A 22,737-nucleotide genomic window follows, 5' to 3' on the forward strand; every position below is an offset into this window, starting at 1 on the left:
GTATCCTTTTTCTTCAATCCAAAGGACTCCATATGACCTTTTTATAGTGCAGGTCTGATTTTTTTCACTTTTTGTTTGTAAAATTGTGATTTTTGCCTTAATTTTTGATATTGCAGCTGGGTGAAGAATTCTGGACTCCCCCCACACCCCCACACCCCTTCCAATAATTTACAGATGTCTTTCTATCATCCTGTGGTTTGTGTCATTTCAGAGAACTCTGTTATTGCTCTTTTATTTGTTCCTATGTATGTTTTCTGTTAACCTTTTAGGAATTTATCCTGAGTTTTAGCAATTTAATTCTGATGTGTTTGGCATAGTTTTCTTTATGTGTTTATTCTGCTCTATGTTTATTGTGTTTCTTTGATCTATGGGTTTATGGTCTTCATCAAATCTGGATAATTTTCAGTCATTAGTTCTTCAGATAAGTTTTAGCGTCCCTTCCCACACCTCTCATCTTTTATGGGACTCTAGTTTCATGTATATTAGACTGATTATTGTTCCAAAGGTCACTGATGCTGTGTTTCTTTTTTCAGTCTTTATTCTCTGTGCTTCATTTTAAGTTCATTGATCTTCTCTTCTGCTTATCTGCTGTTAATCCCACCTAGTGTATTTTTCATTTTAGATGTATTTTTCATCACTAGAAGTTTGATTTTTGGCCGTTTAAAAATATGTAAATCTTTCATTTTTCTCATTATGTTATGCTTTCTTCTGCTTTAACATGTGAACTATATTTATAATAGCTATGGTAATATCTTTAATTACTGTTTTTATCATTGTAGTTATTTTTGCTTCTGTTGCTTTCTTTTTTTCCCTTTACTCCTAGTAATGGGTCATATTTTCCTGCCTCTTTTATGCCTGGTAATTTTTCATTGAATACTGGACTCTATTACATTTTACATCATTGGTGGCTGGATTTCTTTTAAGTAGTGTTAGCCTTTTTTTCTGGTCAACCATCAAATTGGAATCAGTTGCATCATTTTGGTGCTTGCTTTTAAGTTTTATTGGGGTAGGTTCAGAGCCACCATTAGTCTAAGACTAATTTCCTTCTGGGAATTCCTCTAAATACCCTGTGTATTAGGAGGCCTTTCTCTCACAAATGTATAGATCAGTATTCAGCCAGACGCTAGCAGATAAATTGCACATCTCCAGAGTGCTCTTGGTGGACCTCCCTTTTCTCCAGTACTCCAATCCACAAATTCTAGTGATTTCTTGGCCTCCCTGAACTCTGTCTCAGATCTCTCAGTGCAGTAAGACCTGACTGTTTGCCCTCTTCTCGCCCTGTACAATTCTGGGCAGTAGGCTGGTACACCTAAAGGGCTCCTTCTGTTTTTGTCTCTTCTCTCCTGTGCTCCTCGTTGTCTGAGGTCTGAAAACCTTTGTTTTCTTTTCCTTTCTTATTGGTTAAATAAAACAGGAAAATAAATCAAGTCCCTGTTACTCCATCTTAGTTGAGACCTCCCATTTTTAATTTATCCTTGATTTTTTTCGCAGCATTATACCTTTTTTGAAAACCATCACGTGCTCATTGAAGCATTACTTATTAGAAGACCATTTCTTTCACAGAAATTTCAAATTGAACATGTTCAAAACTGAGCGCATGGCATTCTTTCTCAGATTTCTATGCTCCTTCCTCTCTACTATTCTCCTTAGAAGTTTCCATAGCAGCAAAAGGTACCACCATCCCAGATACACAAACAAGAAACTTGGGAGTCATCCTTAGCACTACTCTTCCTCACCTACACATTTCATTAGTCACCTAAAAGTGCTAATTTTGCCTCCAAGATATATCTTGAATCTTTCACATCTTTCAATCTCTCCTACCCCTACCGCTCTAGTAAGACCACATCACCACCATCTCTACCCTAGATTGTTCCAAAACCTTCCTAAACAGTCTCTTTTATTCATTCTTTTCATTCCAGTACATTCTTTACACAGTAAGCAGAAACATTTTTCAAATTTTTATTAAAGCAATAGATGAAAGGTTAAAACCACTTTTTTGCGGTTTCTCCCAGCTCCTGATAATATCACCTCCCACTTTCTACTCTTTTAGTGCTTGACTTTGTTTCATAATTCTAAATAATGTGCTTATACTGTTATTTCTTGATTTATCAGTTTTAGATATCTGTTCACTTTTTACTCAACTTTTTTCCCCCTATTATTATAATTTTTAGTTAAATCAGTATCATTGAATACATTGTTTTAACAGGGTGTATATTAAAAAGAACCAAAGTGTATACACTGTTACTTTTCCTATCTCATATGTTTTTATCATTTGCTTAGTTTTCATCTTGTGTCTCTTGCTGATTCTTTGCTATTCCACATTCTCTGTAATTTTCATGATCAAATACATTATTTGATAAAATCTCTTCCCCTTTTTTTCTTCCTAAAGACACTCTGAAGCCCCTCCGTCATCCTGCTCCAGTAATCTGGGGTGGATGTTTAGGCCAATATGTACAGTCATAGCTCTGGGATTTCCCTTAATCTTTGTCCAGGGAAATGTCTTCTCTCTCATATTTGATCCGTTCATTTGCCTCAGTGGTGATTCGCTTCTTTATTTTGGTGGACTATATCCTCCATCAGTGTACTAAGAAAATGGGATATAAATTTTTGAGATCTTATATTTAAAAAGGTCTTTATTTTGCCTTTTGATGGAATTGTTGGGTCGAAAATTATTTTCTCTCATAATTGGGAAGTTATGGTTCAGTTGTGTTTTAGCTTCCAGTGTTGTTATTGATAGTGCTGATAGTGTTCTTAATTTTTATTTTTCATCCTTTCTTTGTAGATTGCTTTTTCTCTCTGGAAATTTTTAGGATCTTTTGTTTTTCCTGCCATTTTGAAATTTCATGGTAATGTGCCCTAATTCCTCCTCTTGTTTTCTCTGTTCTGTTACTAGTAATTAGTCATACTTTGTTCTTGGATTGATCCTCTACCTAACTTTATATCTCTTCAATTGGATTTTATTGTGGATATCAAATTTTAATTTTCAGTGTTTTATATTTTGATCTGGATATTTGTTACCCAGGTGTTCATGAATACATTGAAGATTTGTGGACTTTATATGAGTTAAACCTCAACAAAATAGTTTTTTAAAAAAAAGAGAAAGGACCCTACCCCCATTGTTAATGTCCAAGATCTCTTCCTTAATGTCTGGTTGTTCTTTGTAAAACATCCTGTTCATTTTTCATAGATGTCATTTCTTATCTTTCTGAGAATTGTAATTGAGAGGTTTTTGTTTTGTTTTATTCTTCTATTCTCTGTACTAGCGCTATTTCCCTGAGTTTTTCTTTTCATTTGGTCTCTTTCGTGTTAGAATCTCTGGGAGTTTTCCATTGATGCCATAACAAATTATCATAAACTTAGCAGCTTAAAACAATACAAATTTAATATGTCACAGTTTCTGTAGGTTAAAAGTCCCAGCTCATCTGGGTCCTCTACTTAGAGGTTTATAAGGCTGAAATTAAGGTGTCAGCAGGAGTGTGTTTTTTCCTCAAGGCTCTGAGAATGAATTCTACATCGTAGAATTTGGTTACAAAGTGCTTGCAGGACTGAGGTTCCTCCTGGTTTGTCTGTCAACGATCATTCTCAGCTTCTAGAGGCCTCCCAAATTTCTTTACTTATGGCCCCCTTTCTCCATCTTCAAAGCCAATCCAATCCTTCTTACTCTTCAGGTCTATCTGACGGTCCTTCTGTTTCATCTCTTCTCTGCTTCCCTCTTCTTCCTTCCTCTTTTGTTTGGAAAACTTTGTGTGATTACATTATACCTACCTAAAGAATCCAGGATAATCTCCCTAAAATCACTTGATTAGTAGCTTTAATTCCATTTGCAAAGTCTCTTCACAACAGTCTCTAGAATAGTGTTATTATAGTATACCCAGGGACAGGAATTTTAAGGGGATATCTCTAGAATTTTACCTACCACAGAAGCCTTTCTCAAACGTCTGTCAATCATTTACCGTCCATTCTTACATTTAATGATGGGGCACTAAAAATATCCCATAGGAATAGGAAGCTCTGTGCTGAATGGGGTTTAGTTTGTTACCTCTCTGTAGGGTACTCGAACATTGAGCAAGCTTTTTCAGATGTTATATTTAAAAGATTTTTTCTGTAGAGATATTAAGGTTCTCCTCTAAGGAATCCTCAAGGATGTGTATCTGAGGGGTAGGTTTAATCCAGTAAGGAGCAGGAAAGGGACACCGGAGCAGGATTCATTTTCCATGTTTCTCTGTTTTCACTGCTTGGTTATGCTTGATGTTCAGCACAGTGTATCAGCATGTTTCCCATTGGTATTTCCTTCATCAAACACCTTGATTTTATATTTCTGCACTCTGCTATGTCATTTACTAGTCTGCCATCTGGCTTCTGTATCCCACATTTTTTCTGACATTTCTTATCTGATGTTTTCTCCTTTTTCTTTGTCCTTATAAGTTCATTTCTTTTTTTTTTTTTTTGGTATGTCTTTATAAAGGAGTGAAATAAATGCACAAGCTCAATATACATGTTTAACCAGAAACTTGAGAAAAATTTATTTTCAAAGTAAAATCTGAATGTTATCTTTCCTGAGAACCCTTCTCTGCTCCTGTATCCCACTTCCTCAGCCCCGTGGTTTTTGATATGTATAGCATTTATGTAGTCTCTCTCATTAGATTTGTCTTGATAACATTATATTGATTTTGAACATTAAATTTCATTGCTATTTAGTATATGTTTCTGTTATAAAGAGGTCCTGGGTCATTGCTTTGTGTAGTGACTGAAGTGCTAGTTTGTCTTTATTATTGAACTATAAAATTTAGCATAATTGAAAAATAACATTGTATTTTGGTTTACTTATTTTAAAGTTTTTATTTCTCAATCTTCTAGGTGTATTTTATTTTAGTATAAAGCTTATTTTATTATAAACCTTAGTTAAACATTTCAGCAGGCCCACTCTTACTAAACATGTGATTCAGATTGCTAAATTCACTAGTTTAGTTCCTTCTTGATACAAGGCAGAGAAAATAAATAAGTCCTAAATTCCTATATCAATGAAATAATTAGTCTCTTATATGACGGGGTAGGCTTACCTTCCTTATTTGTTATTGTTGAAATGAAAACCACTTATTCATAGAGTTCATGTGCAGCAGTGGTTACTCGGAGAAATAAGGTGTCATGCTTCTCCACCCTCGCCTAAGCTGCTAGTTCTCAAGAAGTTGGAATCAGAATTACCTATAGAGTTTTTTTTTTTTAATTGAAATATAATTGACATGTAACATTATATTAGTTTTAGGTGTACAACAGAATGATTCAAAATTTGTATATCTTGTGAAATGATCACAATAAGTCTAGTTAATATCCATTGTGAGAGTTTTTATAAAACAAGCTGCTGGAAGCTCTGAGCCACTAAGGGCATCTGGGAATGTGATCCAAGCATTATTTTTAATGTTATTTTTAACTTCACAGGCAATTCTCATGGGCACATAGAATTAAGAACTGCTTCATCTGCTTATGACTGACTAAAAGCTAGTTTAAATATTCATTCTTCTACTAACATTAATATCTGATTTGTGAGCTAGACAGGAAATAACCTAAGAAAAAAATCTCAAAGGATGAATCATGTCATGCAGTGATTCTCAAGTAGAAGAGTCACACCAGAAACATTTGGGAGGCCTTTTAAATTATACATGCTTGTTTTTTCTCTCTTCTATTAAACTTGACAGTGACGAATTGTGTTAGAAGTGTCTCGTATCTCTCAGGTGTGATTCATTTTGTGTCTTGTACTTTTTAGCTTTTTCACCACGTATCATTACATGATTTACTTTGGTGGACTGAATGGGCGGAGAGAGCGATTACCACCACCACCACCCTACTTCCACTTAGTACTAAAGCATTACAGACAACTGATTATTCAGAGGCTTAGATTTTCGTAATGCTTCCCCCCCGCTCCCGTCAACATGGGCAGTGACGGCATTTAAAACTGAGGGTACACTGATAATTGAAAGTACAACTCATACATCATTAGGTCTCTTAGAATGTTAAATCTTGTTTATTTTCAAAGTAGTCTAGGTAGGAAATGCTGATTTGGTTCTTTGTAGATAATCATACCAAGCAAAGCTTTAAAAAATAACATGTGTGCTCATCTTGCTCCACTTTTGCCTTAAAATTATAACCTTTGATTCAGTAATTCCACTCCAATGAATTTCTGAAATGTGGAAAAATATGTATGTAGATGTTCATAGAACCATTATTTATAATGGGTTCATTATTAGAAGAATGGTTAAATTATATATTTACACAGTTTTATACATCTGTTAAAATGATCACTATTTACATAGTCATATTCTATTTTTCAAGAACAGGTTTTAAAGGACTTGATTATTTATACTTTTGTAATTGCCAAATGATTGTATAATTTTTTAAATTAGAGAAAAGCATTAATACCTAATACTTACAAAGTACTTGTTATGTGCCTTCCCTGTTCAAAGGACTTTACCCTTAAGAATCATTTAATTTTCACAACAACCTCTTGAGGTGTACTATTATTCTCATTTTGCAGATGAGGAAACTCAGACACTGACAGGCTGAGTAGCTTGCCTAAAGTCACACAGCTAATAAATAGTGGAGCCGAGACTGTATCCAGGTAGTTTGGCTATATGCTTCTCCCTCAGATTTTGCCCCATCAGCCCTGTAGCAGTATGATCCATCCTAGTCGTAGGTCCCCTACAAATAAAAAGCTTCCTGAATTTGTAATATTGGATTGAATCTAGTGGATGTTTTGGACTCCTGAAAGTATAAACTGCCACATGTAATACTTTGATCAGTAACCTAGCACTCTATAGCATTACAGGTTCTGCAGTGATTTGTATTTTGTTGTCTACTCTGTTTATACACTGACACATAGTGCATTGCTGCCAAACATTATAATACATAGACTCAGTGCTTCTCCCCTCTTTTTTTTTTTCTTGGCTCTCTATCCCTTTAAGCTCTTTGTTTTTAAATTAACTTTATTTTGGTATAACCAAAATAAATGGTACCTGTTTAAAGTGTACAGTTTGAGTTTTGATAAATATTTACATCTGTGAAACTATCATAATCAGGATTCAGAAATTCCCGTCTACCCTTAAACTTGAGCCAGATAGCCATTGATCTGCTCTGTCACTATAGATTCGTTGTCACTTTTTGGAATTTTATAAATGGAATCATACAGTATATACACTTTATAATTGGATTCTTGTACTTAGTAGAATGGTTTGGAGATACATTCATATTATAGCATGTATCGATAGTTTATTTTTACTGATGAGTTGTGTTCCATTGCATGAGTATACCACAGACATGAAAATATAACATTTTGTTTATCCATTTGGGTGATTTCCAGTTTGGGCTTTTATGTATAAAGCTATTACAAATGTGCTTCTCATTGTCTTGAGTAAATAACTAGGAGCGAATATTTGAGTTGTATATGTTTAATTTTATAAGAAACTGCCAAACTTTTAAAAAAAATTGATTCACTTCACATTCACATTCCCACCAGCTAGGAATGAGAGTTCCAGTTACTCCTCCACATTCTCATCAGCACAGGGTATTATCAGACTTATTAATGTTGGCTACTCTGATCGGTAATGCCATCTCGTGGTTTTACTTTGTATGTTCCTGACCAGTAACATTGGGCATCTCTTCATGTGTTGTTTAGCCATTCTTATGCATTCTTTGGTGAAGCGCTTGTCCAAATCATTACCTCATTGGTCTGCTTATTACTGAGTTGTTGGGTTCTTTATGTATTTTGGATACAAGTCCATTGTCAGATGTTTGTGAATATTTTGTCTCATGTACAGCTTGCCTTTTTGTTTTCTCAGCAGTATCTTTCAAAGAGCAGGTTTTTGTTTTGGGCTTATTTAAAAAAAATAAAAGACATTTTTTGTGGGGATTATGTGTGTGTGTCCCCTATCTAAGAAATATTTGTCTACTTATATTTTCTTTTAGGTCTATGATCCACTCAGAATTAATTTTTGTATATTGTGTTAAGTAAGGAATAATGTTCTTTTTAAAATATACATGGCTGTCTTGTTCAACACTATTTGTTGAAAAGATTTTCATTTCCCCTTGAAATGCCATGGCACATTTGTTCAAAATAATTGACCTCCTATCTATGGGTCTGTGGCTGGTTACTCACTTCTATTCCATTCATTTAGATGTCTGTCATTATTTAGCCAATCATTATACCGTCTTGATTGTGATAGCTTTATGATGTCTTGAAATCAGGTAGTATAAGTCCCCTGACTTTATTCTTTTTAAAAATTGCTTTGACTACTCTAGGATTGTTCTCATTTCCATATAAATTTTACAGTCAACTTGTCAACTTGTACAAAAGAGCAAGTTGGAATTTTGACTAGGATTCCATTGAATCTTTAGCTCAGTTTGGGGAGAATTGACTAACAATTCCTGCAATTTATGGACATGGTATGTATTACGTATTATATATAATATATAATGTAATATATACTTATTTGGGTTGTCTTTAATTCATCATTACTTTCATTGAACTATTTTGCCTCATCAGATTCTTCACATGAAAATAGGATAAATACAGAAAGTTGTAGCCATTTGATACAAGTCAGAAAAGTTTGTATCAATTATAATTTTGAGATTTGGTAATATGAAAGTATTTTCATTACATTCACTTTACATGCAGAATAAATGAGGGCTACCATATAATATAAAGCGTGATTTCCTTTAGATAAAAGATATTAAAATATATATCTTTAGATTAAAAAATACATATAACTAAGAATTCTAATAATTTTCTCTTTGTACTCTAGATCATTATTTTTCCCCTTTGCTGTCACTACATTTATTATATAGTTCTTAATTGAGTGCTTTAGATTATTAAATAAAATATCATATTTGTGTTTTGCATGGCATTAATATGTGATGAAACACATACACAGAAGGAAATTGCAAATTCTTATTTTGCAATGAACTAATAGATGGATTTACCAAGTGTAAAGTGTTTAAATTTTGTTATTTTAGTAATTTTTTTTTATCTTAATAGATATCAGACACCCTGAAGAACTTTCCCTCTTGAAAAAGCCAAGAGATCCAACAAAGAAAAAAAAGAAAAAGCTAGACGACCAGTCCGAAGATGAGGCACTTGAATTAGAAGGGCCTCTTATTACTCCTGGATCAGGTGAGTCTCTGACTAAGGGCTCAATGTGAGAACATGGACTGTATGCCTGTGTCTTTTTGATAGTGAATAAATGGATTACATAGGTCAGGAGTAGTCAAGTTAAAAAAAAAAAAACCTCCATGAAATCTCCATCAAAGTGTGTCATGTGCACATCAACATGTCTAGTGTTAACTGTTGCATCAGTAAAGAAGATGACTGGCTCTTTGCTCAGGAAGAGTCAGAAAGGGACAGTATCTTAACTGAGCTCAGTTCTTTGCTTTGCAGGTACCGGACATTTTTTTAGTATTTAGTTTCTTATTTGGGTATTCTTTGAAAAACACCACTGTTTAGTTGAGACATTTTACTTTTGTCAGATTACTTAAAACCCACTCTCTGCTTTGCATATGCCAGTCCCTTTGCCTCTCTACCTTTCTCCTTTAATGACTTACTCCTTTAAGAAGCTTTTTCAAATTTCTTTCCATTACATCCCCAACATGAATTAGGTATTCTTCTAATTCAGTTCACTCCTGGTCTTTTAAATTCTTGGGTGATGATAATGAAAGCAAATACTTCATATCATGTTTACTATATGCTCAGAACTATTTCGCACACTTTAACCTTGGAAACTCATTTAATTCTCACTACAACCCTTGAGATGAATTGTTATTACTCATGTTTCAAGGATGAAGGCATTATGGCACAATAAGGTTAGGAACATCTAAGGTCACATACTTTGTAACTTTTATGTCAGTACTTATATACTATAATTGCATTTGAGAGATACCCAGAAAAAAGATAACCCTTACTCTTAAGTAGTTTACAGGCTAATTGAAAAACACAGTTACTATATTTAAGGAGGTAATATATAAACGCTAAATGAATGTCGTAGGAAATAATGTTATAGGGATTCAGAAGACAAAACAATTCCAGATAGGGTATATTCAATTTATGGGTTGGGGAAGTAAGTTTGTGAATTAAGCTTTTAAATTCCAGTGGCTAGGATTTTGATGGGAAGAAAAGGCAATCTAAGCAGAAAAACATGATATTGACAAAGAACATGTGGCAAAAGAAAAGCAGAACATGAACAAACCAGTTGAGCCAAATATAGGGGAGAGACCTCCAAGGAACTTCAGGATCACACTGTATTAAATGTCGGACAGAGGAATTTAGAGTAGTGCACTGTGGAGTCATTTGTTTCCGAATATGTTAACAAAATGAACAAATCATTATTTTAGAAAGAATACCAATTTCTTCCTAGTCAGTAAATTTGTTAGAGGGAGTGAGGGGTTGCAAGTAGTAGTGGAAGCCTGCAGATTGAGGAGGTAAAGGAGAATGAAAGAATGTGTGTCATCATTTATATTGATGAAGGCATCCAAAAGGCACAGTCCTTGCTTTCAATTATTTTTTTAAATGGAAACTTATTTAATTCTTACAACATAGGAGTACTTAGAAAAGTATATTTTTGGGATGGTTGAAATCAGGCAGGATTGGTTTTAGAAATGCAAATGAGGGATTTTGTGCAATGCTATAAAGGAAGAAGGCAATTTGAGGACAAAAGACGATGAATTTCAATGAGAGAATGCCATAAATCTTTTGGACTGAGTAACTGTAGTTTTTTTTTTTTTTTTTTATTGAGTGTTACATACAGTAAAATGAACAAATTTTAAACTACAGATGAATATTTGCAGATGTATATACTTCGTAATCATCCAGAACATTATATAGTGCATAGCATGATACCAGCACCCCGTAAGGCCTACCACATGCCTTTCCCAGGCAGTATCCCACAAAATAACTACTTTTTGCCTCTGCGACTACCAATTAGTATTGCCTGTTCTTGAACCTCACATGAATGGAATCATATACTATGACTGTGTTTTGAGTGAGAGAATTAAAAATAGGTTTTAGTTGTCTGCACCCAAGCAGTTTAGTTAAAAACACAATTAAAAACATTTGAGGAGTTCCAAAAAGTTGGTATTAAATACTAAGAAAGTACACTAATGTAGTGATGTGTAGAAGACTGATGATCTATAAAGAAGTCCGCTGAGTGCCATATGCACCTAAAAAGTAATATGTAATTAATTTTTTAAAAAAATTTGTTTGTCTGCTTTTATGATTTATTAGCACTTTAGTCAATTATTGGACCAAATACTGAAAAATACGATCAGTTGCATGTTGTGTCCATAATAGCAACAGGTCCGTATAATCTCAATACATGACATCTTGGGGTCTTGGGGGACATCAGACACTTTGTTCAGTGCTTCTACTACAGATGTGCTGAGGGCTAGATATAATCTTCATTTCATTGTGGAGTAAACAAACTGTTTCCTTTAGTTCCCACATGCTTCTGGAATTGTGAGCATCTCAGTGTGCTCATGATCAACAAATACATGCATTCATTAATTGATAACTATTATTTAATACATTATTTTTCATTTGAGCCTAACAAAATCCCTGCAGTTTTGGTGATATTGTACATATTTTACTTACAAGGAAAGAAGCCTACAAGGGTTAAGTAATCTGCCCAAGGTCACAAAGCTAGTAAGAGACAGCTAGAATTCAAATCCAGGTCTCTTTGGCCCCCACACTTGTGTTTCTAACTATCATGTAACATTCATCTCTCTAGTTACAGTATTTAAAGTAAATATTTTGTGTATTCTAATAGGAATATTTGATAAAATATTAATATGTAAATTAGAACTCAACAAAGCTAATTTTTTAAAAAGTAATGTAAAGGATCATGAGTGAATTAATGATTCTCAGACTTAGTCAGATTCTTACATATCATTATGATAAAATTCTCTGAGTTCTCAAATACCTGATTTACATAGCTATGCTCAGATGGCATGCTCTTGAGTGCTTTGCCACTTCCTAACTGTAACTAGTGAAATAGCTACTCCGATTACCTATTGGAGGGAACCCACTGAACTAGCCTGATCCCAGGTCTGGGAAAAACAGTTTTTTTCCAAATAAGAATCAGTTTTACAATATAGTACTGATGTACAAATCAGTAATTTCAGGATGTAATATATAAATAGAAATATAAAATTATCAGCAGGGTCTCTAAAAAATCCTAAAGGCAGCTAGACAAAGGAGAACTCTGAGTCTTAAAATAATACTTACAAGAAGTAATCAATACTCACTTGATTGGCACTGTCAGGAAAATCACTTTTTCAGGATGCCATTTTTCCTAACTGGAATTTGCCATTTTAAGCATCAAAACATTTTTTAAAAACTATCCTTTAAGTATAAGAGTAATGCATGAACATAGTAAAATTTTACATATTATAGAATTATGTGTTCATTTTGTTTTTAATGAAAGTGAGACTGTTATACACACATTTGTAATTTGCATTTTTTTCACTCAGTGAAGCATAGTAATGGACCTCGTATTGTTTTTTAGTTTCAAAAGTCATACTTTAATAGTCTTATAAAAAATTCAGAGTATGGAAAATTTACTAAACTGAAGGTGGGAGTTCCACTTCAATTTATTCCCTTGCTACTCCCTCTCAAGAAACAGCCATTTCTTGATTGCTTTATATAACTATGTTGTGAACAGCTGGAGTACAACTTGCCAGTACCTTTTCTATGTGTTTAAATATATTTGCATGTCTGGTTTTGTTTTGTTTTTATAACAAGGTGAGAGCCTTGTACATTGTATATTCTGCAATTTGAGGTTTTTCATTGAACAGAATGTTTTCGTGATCTTTCTGTTGTCATAGTAGAGCAGTCTCCCTAATTCTTTATATAAATGGCTTCAGTTTTCCATATTAGAGAAACTGTAACATTTTATACTGATGTGGTATCGAATTTTTCTATCAAATATACTCTTAAAAAATTTCCTAAAAGTTCACATAAACGCCAAAAACAAAAAAAAAATGTAAAAGTGATGGTTTTACATTCCCATCAATATATGAAAATTCCCCTTTTACTACATTCTTCCAATAATAGATGTTGCAAATCTTTACAAATTTTTGCCAATATGACCAATAAGTAGTACTCGGAATTACTTTATATTCTATTTCCCTGATAAACACCAGTGTAAATAATATTTCACATATTTACTAGCCATTTCTATTCTGTTAACTTTCAAATTATGGACTTTGTCCATTTCTTGATATATATTTTTATTTTTAGTGATATTAATCATTCGGTATGTCATATATGTTCCCTGTACTGGCATTTGGCTTTTAATTTTGTCTATGGTCTTTTTTACTATACTAAGTTGTAGATTTTTATGTAGTCAAATCTATAGTTCAGAGTTTTTACTCTTAATAAACTCTTTATAGATATAAAAATTCTATTTCACTTTAATATTTTTTATAATTATTTCATATTGCTATTTTAATTCATCTGTAATGTCGGCATTTATATTTTCGCCTGCAATTTGGTATGAGATATTTTGATGGAAAATTTTCTAAAATATATTAAAATAACTTTAATACTCTTTAAAAATATATATAAGAATATAGTTTGTAACATGTGGTAGATTCTACTGTGTTAAAATAAATTAGGCAGTTAGGAATACAAGAGCTAGTTGGGAATGTCACTGAATTGAGACTTAAAAGGAATTTAAAATGTACCTACCCTCTGACCCAGTATTGTTGCTAGAATTAGGAAATAAGTACAAAATGTTTATTGGAAGCATTTTTTGCAATAGCAGTGGTGACATTAGTAACAAAACACTAAACAAATAAATGCACACCAGTTGGAAATGGCTCAAATAAATTCCACTACACAGTGAGACAGTGTGTTTAGCTGTAATCCAACTGGCTGATTATAGCTTGACTGTGCAATTTAATAGCTCTTGACATGGGACAAATTACTTAACCTGTTTGTGCCTCAGTTTGCTCTTCTAAAATGAGAATAAATAAGGTTGTTGGGAACACTAGATGAGTTATTACTATAGAGTGCCTAACAAAATAACAAATAGGAACAGTGAAATGATCAAATATGAGTGTAGAATATACAAAGTAGAAAATTGGGAGGGAAGAGATTTGAGTGGGTAGCTGATTCTATTAAATGTGTGATTTAGGGGAATATATTTCTTTTTTAGAAACTGGATAAAGAAAATGTCAACTCGAACTTCACTCAATTCTGAATAGTAATTATAGTTCATCATTCTAGGAACAAATTTCCAAAAGTATTCTGACATTTTAGTAAAAGATTTATTTAATAGCTCTTTGAAATAAATGAGAAGATTGTGCCTAGAAGGTAATATTTTTCCACACCTTATTTACATGTATAATCTCTGTAGCAGAATTATCCTTTGCCTAACTGAGCTGGAATAATGTTTTCAGCCCTTTTAATAAGCGTAGGGTGCCCAAGTAACTCTTTCAGAAAATGCCCTTGTAGTTTCAGGTTCTTTCTAGCTTTTAAAGATACCAATGAAAGAAGAGTTCACAACTTTCTTTGGTGCTTAAATTTAACAATGTTCAGATTCTACAAGTTGCTTTAGTACTAACATTGGAAGAACATATGCTAGCAAGAGTATGTGTGTGTGTGTGTTTTCTCTTCCTAGACTAGGTCATGACAACTACAGAAATCTCTAGCAGTAGTACCACAGCTTTTTCATAGGTAATTGTTTCTGTTGTTGGAGGGCGGGGGGGAGCTAGAGAGCAAAGTATAGAGATTCCTAAGCACATTCCTAAATCAGGTAAGGGAAACAGCCATTCTCTTTCCATCATCTATTAACAATGTAATACCCACTTACACATTTTCTTTTTAAAAATGATGATTAAAGAACAAAATATAATTAATAGTTAGGACTTTGGAGGAGAGGCACTTTTACTTCATGTCACGGTGAACTTTAAAAAAAAATTCTTAATCTAATCTCAATTTTTGTAGTGTAAATGACAGGATATGTCATCATTTGACTAAGTCAACAAATTTTTATTTATGTAGCCTTTACTATATGCCTAGCTCTTTAATACCAGGGAATCAAGATAAAGACAATATCCCTGCTTTCAGGGATTTAATTATAAAATATACCTTTGTTAGTTAGCTTCTTTGCAGGGAAAATTTTATCTGCCCCTTTGTTTTAATACTTTATTTGTAAATCTGTTGGAACCAGTTTAGCTATTCACTGAGAAAGCATTAATGTAACATTGTTCTCAATTTAAGTGAATGTATTCACTTATATCGAGCTGTCTTAAAATGGTATGGATTTCAAAGGGTGATAAATGAGGACATGTTTGTTACTAGACACTTGACTAGAGCACAACTTCATTCTTTTGAATTGGACAGACAACTTATTTTACTTAGGTTATAGCTTCTAAGATTTTTTACTCTTAAATCTAATTGAAATATATACTTTATGATTCACAAGTAGGAAAACTCTTGTTTTTTTCTTTTTCCCATTTCCTTTTCATTTTCATCCTTTTGTTTCTGTCTTCTGTTGTTGCCTTTCCTTTATCTTCTGAATTCCTTTCTTTCCTTTCCTATAGGCACTGATGTTCTTTACATTGGCCCTCTGAAAGGTGAGCCTTGCCACAGTCAAAAACAAAAGGCTTTTGTCTGCTTTAGCTATATCCTTAATTCTCTTGAACTGATTTTCCCCCCCCAGAATTACCAAAACTTAATTATATTCTTTTGGCCTTATTATATGTTCTAATGTTCTACAAGTAAAGTGTTAAAATTAATTTCACATGTTTTTAAGACAGGTAAAATGTACTAAGCTTTCTTCCAGAATGAAGCTTTGTTTCACAATGTGCTTTATATCATTATAGCATGTGTTATTGAAAAGTAAGATTCTGTACTTCTTATTTACTACTTATTTTTCATGTTATTTATTAGGAAGTATATATTCAAGCCCAGGACTTTATAGTAAAACAATGACCCCCACCTACGATGCTCATGATGGAAGCCCCTTGTCACCAACTTCTGCTTGGTTTGGTGACAGTGCTTTGTCAGAAGGCAACCCTGGTATACTTGCTGTCAGTCAGCCCATCACATCACCAGAAATCTTGGCGAAAATGTTCAAGCCTCAAGCTCTTCTTGACAAAGCAAAAATTAATCAAGGGTGAGTTTTAAAATAGAAATACAGTTGAAGATTTTATCTAAATAGAGGTAGAAGTATTTTACAAATTCTGTCTTGCCTTATTCTACTGCACTTGCTAATTTGCCCAGATGGCTTGATTCCTCAAGATCTCTCATGGAACAAGATGTGAAGGAAAACGAGGCCTTGCTGCTCCGATTCAAGTATTACAGCTTTTTTGATTTGAATCCAAAGGTACCGAGGGTTTAGAGGAATTTCTTTTTTTCATTTTTATTTTGTTCATTTGAATGTTTGTTTTCTGGAAGTTGATGGGGTAAGAAATTATTCGTAAATAGCAAGTCTCGTATAATTATAAAAACCCAAAGTATGAGACAAAAGCATCTATATTTCAAACAAATCTATTGTTTTAATAGATTGAAAGCGTAACTAAACTTTTTTCCTTTTTTAAGATAATTGAATTTTTTGGTTGATTTGTATTTTAAAGACACTAGTTTGGTAAAAGGCACAGAATTGGTAAAGTTATTTGGGGTTTTTTTTTCATACTGCTCTTAAACTGTATTTTAAGTAAAAATTTTTCCGGAAGATTACCTTTTCAATTACTTTGATTTCTAATTAAGTACCAAATGATGTTGCTTAAAAATTTTTTTAAGTCTACATGTCTTCCTGTCTTATAGCCAAACATTGTAATATGTTTTTTACTGTAAAATGTTTGGCATCATCTGTGCTACTCAAGTACTTTTGTTTTTCTGATGAGTTAAATTTACTATAAAAATCAGGAGTATTTTCCCCCAGAAACCACATGGCACAGATATTTTGCTTCCCTATTATCCTTGGCTGGAGCTGAGGGGAGGGAATCTCTTGACTACCTTCTCATCCTTTTCATGTCCATTTTTAAGTATATAGTTATCAGTTTTTATTAAGCGCTCAAGTAATTCTTTATACAACAGTAAAATGTACATAGTAGAACTGTAAAAAATGTTAATCCCTTTTTAAGGCCATATCTAATCGTAGTAAAACCAAAGCTGCTTTGGGAACATAAGTACATTTGCAGGAAAGGGGGTTATATATTTTGTTAACATAAGATAGTATTATTGTTAAGACACTACTGATTTTTTATTAACATAACTAAATAGATATTTTAATAACATAAGTAAATCTTTTCTACAAGCATATACATGCACCCTCTATTTTGGATTCTTAAAATAATTACTGTTTCTAAGGACCTGCCACTTTGTCTGGGCATACTTTCTCACAGTGAGTAAGATGTTCCCTGATGAATTAGATGTTCTCTAATTAATTTACTCTCTGATTATGACATTTTAGTGTGGCAAGTTGCAGTAACAATATTGAAGAGCAGTCCGTTCTACCTTACTTTAATGTTTTCAAGTAAGATTATTTTTGTTAAAGACTATAGTATCTTGGTATTTTTCTGGAAAATAACATAAGAATCTATTTCTAATACTGAATAATAATCTTTTGGCATATTTCAATGTAATTTTTAATGGAAAACTAGATATGGATATATATAGATAGATATATAAACCCTGTAGATATTTTTCATTATTGTGTATTTGATAGTCAGTAAAATCCTAGAAAAAAAATTTGTGTATTAAATTTTTCTCATCAAGCTTTAAAAGAAGATATTCAGAGTTTTCAAACTTTTTAATGTGAAAAGTGATATATTACAAAAGAACTATGTCTCTCTTCCTGCAGTATGATGCAATCAGAATCAATCAGCTTTATGAGCAGGCCAAATGGGCTATTCTCCTAGAAGAGATTGAATGCACAGAAGAAGAAATGATGATGTTTGCAGCCTTGCAGGTAATGGAGTGTTGGTAAATGGGACTTTTGGAGGGAAAAGCATAGGGGATTATTTGCTACGTAGAAAGTGAATAGACACTTATGAAGGCAAAATATGTGAATTTTGCTTAAATTTTTGTCTTATCCAAGAGTTTAGTGGTATACTTATAGTTACTTTTCTGTATCCTGAGGAGAAAATTGTCTTCCCACCCTTCAGACGTATATTAGATTAAAACTATCCAATTTTCCTTTGGAAATAGATTCTATATTAAAAATCAAGTTTCTGAAATGAAGCTTACTTGCATAATTTCATAAAGAATTGAGAATGATAAATTTTAAAGTACGCTTTGGCAGAAATAGCTTTAAAGAAGATAAAATTTTAAGAGACTAGTGAAACTAAACAAATACAAGTTTTTAGAACGATAATCCTTAATAAGTAGGTAGCTAACGTTTTCCTTATATTAAACCAGTGTTTTTCCAAATGTGGTTCTTGTACACCACCTGCATTATAATTACAGTAAGACTTATTTAAAAAATGATCCACTTAATTACTGCTGCCCTCTTTGGTAAAAAATTTAAGGTGGAGTCCACAAATCAGCATTCTTAGAGGCACTGAGGTCTGACTGACCACTTACATTTCAGATTACCCGAGTGAGGCTTTGGTGAGTGTTCTCAGATTATGGTGGAATTCTGGTTTCATCTAAAGTCCTGATAATTAAATACAGGATGCAAAGTTGTATTCTGTTATAATAAGTTTTCACTATAAAAATGATTTTTTCCTTCTTTAGAACAAAAATTAAAATGCTCTCAATCTTCCGAATGCTTCCATGTACCCAGAAGCGTCTTCCAGTTGACTCAAAAAGTTGTCCTTCGGAGAAGAAGAATGGCTAATTTCTCTTTAGTTTACATGATGAAAGAAGGGAATCGAAATGAAGCTCAGAAAGGGAAAATCTTTAATGACAGATGAATTAGTTTAGTCAGTTTCTAGAGACTTGCTGAAACAACTAGCTAAGAATCTTCTATTGTGTTTCTGGATATGATTCAGACTGTTGAAAAAATTACTTGAATTAAGTTCTGGAGCAGTTTTCTTGAAAGTCCCTCACTTGGTTATGATGTTTTACCTACATCTTTCTCACTTAGAATATGGGCTTATAATTTTCTAGTGAAGGTTTTGTCAATAATAGAATAATAATGCATGCAAAATATATATGAGAAAAATCCAGATTTTTATTGTATTTCTTTTTATCTTATTATAAAAATAACTTTATTTTTAATTTTTATTATCATTTTTTTTTTTTTTAGGTGAGGCAACCCTTGGTTGACCTCAGGTTGCAAGGACCTTGTCAGCTTACAATCCCTTATTTTCTATTTTTTTACGCCTACAGCACCTGGTCTTCCTAGGTGGTCTCCCATCCAAGTACTAACCAGGCCTGACCCTAATTAGCTTCCAAGATCAGAAAGGATCGGGTTTGTTTTAGGGTGGCATGTCCGTAGAAAATAATGAATCTTTTAAAAACCAGCATATACTTACAGTGCTTGGCACATACTAGGTGCTCAAAAAGTATTTGTTGAATGAGTATACATAGTCGTATTTTCTCAGAAATGGGATTATTCTGAAGCTTTCTCTCACCCGGTATACAGTAGATACTCCCATTTCATTTCAGTAAAAAAACACCTCATAAACCATGAATTTTAATTTGTAGAAACTGAATGTCCCAAAGCATAGCTATCCTGGACCATTTTAGAATCTAGATTTGATGAGAGCATTTGACTACAAGTCCCCTTAATTATTAGAAGCCTCTCAGAGACTGACCTGAAGGCCCCGATAACCATCTAGTACCAGAAGGGGGAAACTTTGGAAGTATGGCAAGGAGATGCCTACTGTTCTTTTTATTTCATACACAGCCTGCACTCTGAACTGTTCTCTCCTTGGGCCTTCTGGTTCCTTGTGTAAAAGGAATCTTCAGTAGTAAAAAGAAACAAAGTAATTGAAAATAAGATGTGGATAAAAAATTAAGTAGGTAAGTTAGTAATATTGTTTTTAAAGCAGTTAACTCATGAAGACCTTTTGTATCAGAATCACCTAAGATACTTAGTAAAAATGCAGATTCCAAGCTGAACCACAGATTGGCTGAATCAAAATCTCTGGAGATAAACCCTAAGAATCTCTCCACGTGATTCGTAATATACGCTCACATTTGAGATAAGTGCCAGAGAGCCTCAACCTACTTTCTCCATGGTTTGTGAACATGGAAGCTTCTGCCACTCTAAGGATCTTGTTTCAGCACAACTGAAGGAATAGCCACAGACTGTTCATTATTAATTCACTAAATCTTAAAATACAGAGGAACATTGATAATTAGCCTCAGAGTAGTTTATTAAATGTTCCCATGAATAGATTGTATTCATTGAATAAATATTTCAGAAATTCGGAGTGCCCCTCTGCTCCTTAGCACTTTGAAAAGTAACTGATTAAGTGATTTAAAAATTCTGCTTACCTTTGTATAAAATCTCTCTACGTTTTAGCATAAAAATCTAATAGATCATTAATATTTGTTCTACATTATTTACCTAAATGTATTTAAAATCATGACTAGTTAATTCTGTACTCCCCAGTTTTTCTGTTTACATATAGGAGTTTTCACTCTTCATGGGGGGGGGTGTGTGTGTGTGTGTGTGTGTGTGTGTGTGTGTATTCACATGCAAACATAGTCTATCTTATTGTTATGTAACCAAGAATATAAACACCATCCCCCTCTGATGATGTTTTACGCATTGACTTGAGGATGAGGGGAAAGTGCAGCTTTCACTTTCAACATGATAGTGTTAACTTTCCCTTTCTGGGCAATAGTGGAATTAAAAGGTAATCCATGATAATCTATTTATACAAATGACCTTATGCATATTCTGTTCATTCAGTATCTGTTGGTTCCAGGCTCTGTTCTAGACAGAGAATGGTGCAGGAAGCGGGTGGAAGGTAAAAATTCTCTGCATATGTGGAGGACATGTTAATTAATTCCTCAGGCCTTCCAAACGATGGCTTCATTTGTATATGCCCAAAGACCCTACTACATTTGGATAATTAGCAGATTTAGGACATTGATTTCAGATGTCACGCCCTTTCATTTCCTATCGTTCTAGTTCCTGGACACATTTATCTTTCCAAATTAGGTGATGAAAAGCATTCAGTATAGATGGTAGATAAGAATTTCATTTTAAAGTTTTACAGTTAGAACAATCATGTAAATAAAATATTTCTGATTTCAGTATCATATCAACAAGCTGTCAATCATGACATCAGAGAATCATTTGAACAACAGTGACAAAGAAGTTGATGAAGTTGATGCTGCCCTTTCAGACCTGGAGATTACTTTGGAAGGGGGTAAAACATCAACAGTTTTGGTAGGGTGAATCTTTTTACCTACTAATTTACTTTGAATTGATGCTTATCTTTTTGTGGATTTAGGCTTTCATGAAGTATTTGGGGGAACTTAATGCTTTAGAAAATTCTGACATGATTTTTCAGAAACTTTTAAAATTAATATTGCGCTAGTCTCAATTGCTTCCAACACAATAAAGAAAGGTAAATCTTCTCATACTTTGCACATTCTCTTATAAGTAGTGGGAGACTATTTCTCCAGAGGAAAAGTTCATCTCAAGTCACAGTAAAATCCATTTAGTGCTCTCCGAATTTTAAATATTACAAAAAGAAGAGAGAAGCAGATCTCAAGAAAAATTTCAAATGCTACGTTTAGTTTTATGGTTTTAGAGTTTAGGACTTAGTTATTACAGAACAAATACTTATCTTTGGGTTGTTATGATTTACAAAATTTCCATATGAAGGTATAAAGTGTTTTAGCCATATTAGAATCAGTATACTCTTGTGGATTATGTAAATTCCCATTTTGATAAAATTCTATTAGCTTTTTAAATGACATTTGAAAATGCTTTTTTGTATATGATCATATAATATGATTGTACTTTTAAAATCTTTATAATCCAGTGCTTGTTTGCTTCAGCAACACATATACTGAAATCTGTATCCTATGTAATATTGTTTGTTAAATAAGCTGGTTCTTGATATCAGATACCAAATATTGGCATTTCATATTTCAAGAAAAAAATGATTAAATTCTTTCTCTAGGGTGACATCACTTCCATTCCTGAACTTGCTGACTATATTAAAGTTTTCAAGTAAGTATACAAAGTGGAGGGAATCCAAATACTAATGAGTAAGTATCAGTTTTATAGTCTCATGTTCACATTATTAAAATTTACTATAAATGTGGCAAATGTACCTGTGAAAGCATTTACCAATTAAATGAATACTAAATTATAATGAAGGGAAATAACCATTTTTACCAAATTAAAAAAAATCATAATACTCATTAAGTTTTATCTGGTAAACATTTTTCTTAAGGCCAAAAAAATATACTGTAACCTAGTTTGCATCATGTAGACTCTGTAGTGCAGTGGCTTATCAGCAGAAAGCCTTCCCGTCTGGGGGAAAGCACAGTACTGTTAACTGCCAGTGGTCATTTCCTTGTTCAGAGCCCCAGATCCTCTTGAATTCTGTTTGTTTATGGGACATTTTATAATTAAGGTTCCAGTGTATCTTATCTAGACTTTTAAAGTCTAGTCATATTCCCTAGAATCGAGAGAACTAGGGATTAAGGCACAGAGGGGAAAGAAGAAAGTTGGTGATGTGGAACATAAGATACAAAGCCATTGTGGAATAAACCATTTACTGTCACTAAACATGACAGTTTAGCATACATAACATTCCTGAAATAAGTGCATG

General features: G+C 33.1%; 1 protein-coding gene, 1 long non-coding RNA gene and 1 pseudogene across 4 annotated transcripts in view; 1 reads left to right on the forward strand and 2 right to left on the reverse strand.

Moving 5' to 3' along the window:
* Nucleotides 1-22,737, reverse strand: part of LOC107196298 — a 165,098-nt gene that overhangs the window by 73,204 nt on the left and 69,157 nt on the right. The gene's annotated exons all lie outside the window — the stretch shown is intronic.
* FERMT2 (fermitin family member 2) overlaps nucleotides 1-22,737 on the forward strand; it is a 60,444-nt gene that overhangs the window by 24,137 nt on the left and 13,570 nt on the right. For both annotated transcript variants that reach the window (XM_025038927.1, XM_006920177.3), the window contains exons 3-8: nucleotides 9,026-9,160; nucleotides 15,935-16,160; nucleotides 16,268-16,370; nucleotides 17,850-17,957; nucleotides 21,204-21,338; nucleotides 22,081-22,130. In XM_025038927.1, the coding sequence (XP_024894695.1) occupies nucleotides 9,026-9,160; nucleotides 15,935-16,160; nucleotides 16,268-16,370; nucleotides 17,850-17,957; nucleotides 21,204-21,338; nucleotides 22,081-22,130 (757 nt within the window). The remainder of the gene's footprint in view (nucleotides 1-9,025; nucleotides 9,161-15,934; nucleotides 16,161-16,267; nucleotides 16,371-17,849; nucleotides 17,958-21,203; nucleotides 21,339-22,080; nucleotides 22,131-22,737) is intronic.
* On the reverse strand, nucleotides 19,313-19,432 carry LOC112469800 (annotated as a pseudogene).

The sequence above is a fragment of the Pteropus alecto genome, unplaced genomic scaffold (genome assembly GCF_000325575.1).
Source record: "Pteropus alecto unplaced genomic scaffold, ASM32557v1 scaffold86, whole genome shotgun sequence".
Classification (NCBI taxonomy): Eukaryota; Metazoa; Chordata; class Mammalia; order Chiroptera; family Pteropodidae; genus Pteropus; species Pteropus alecto.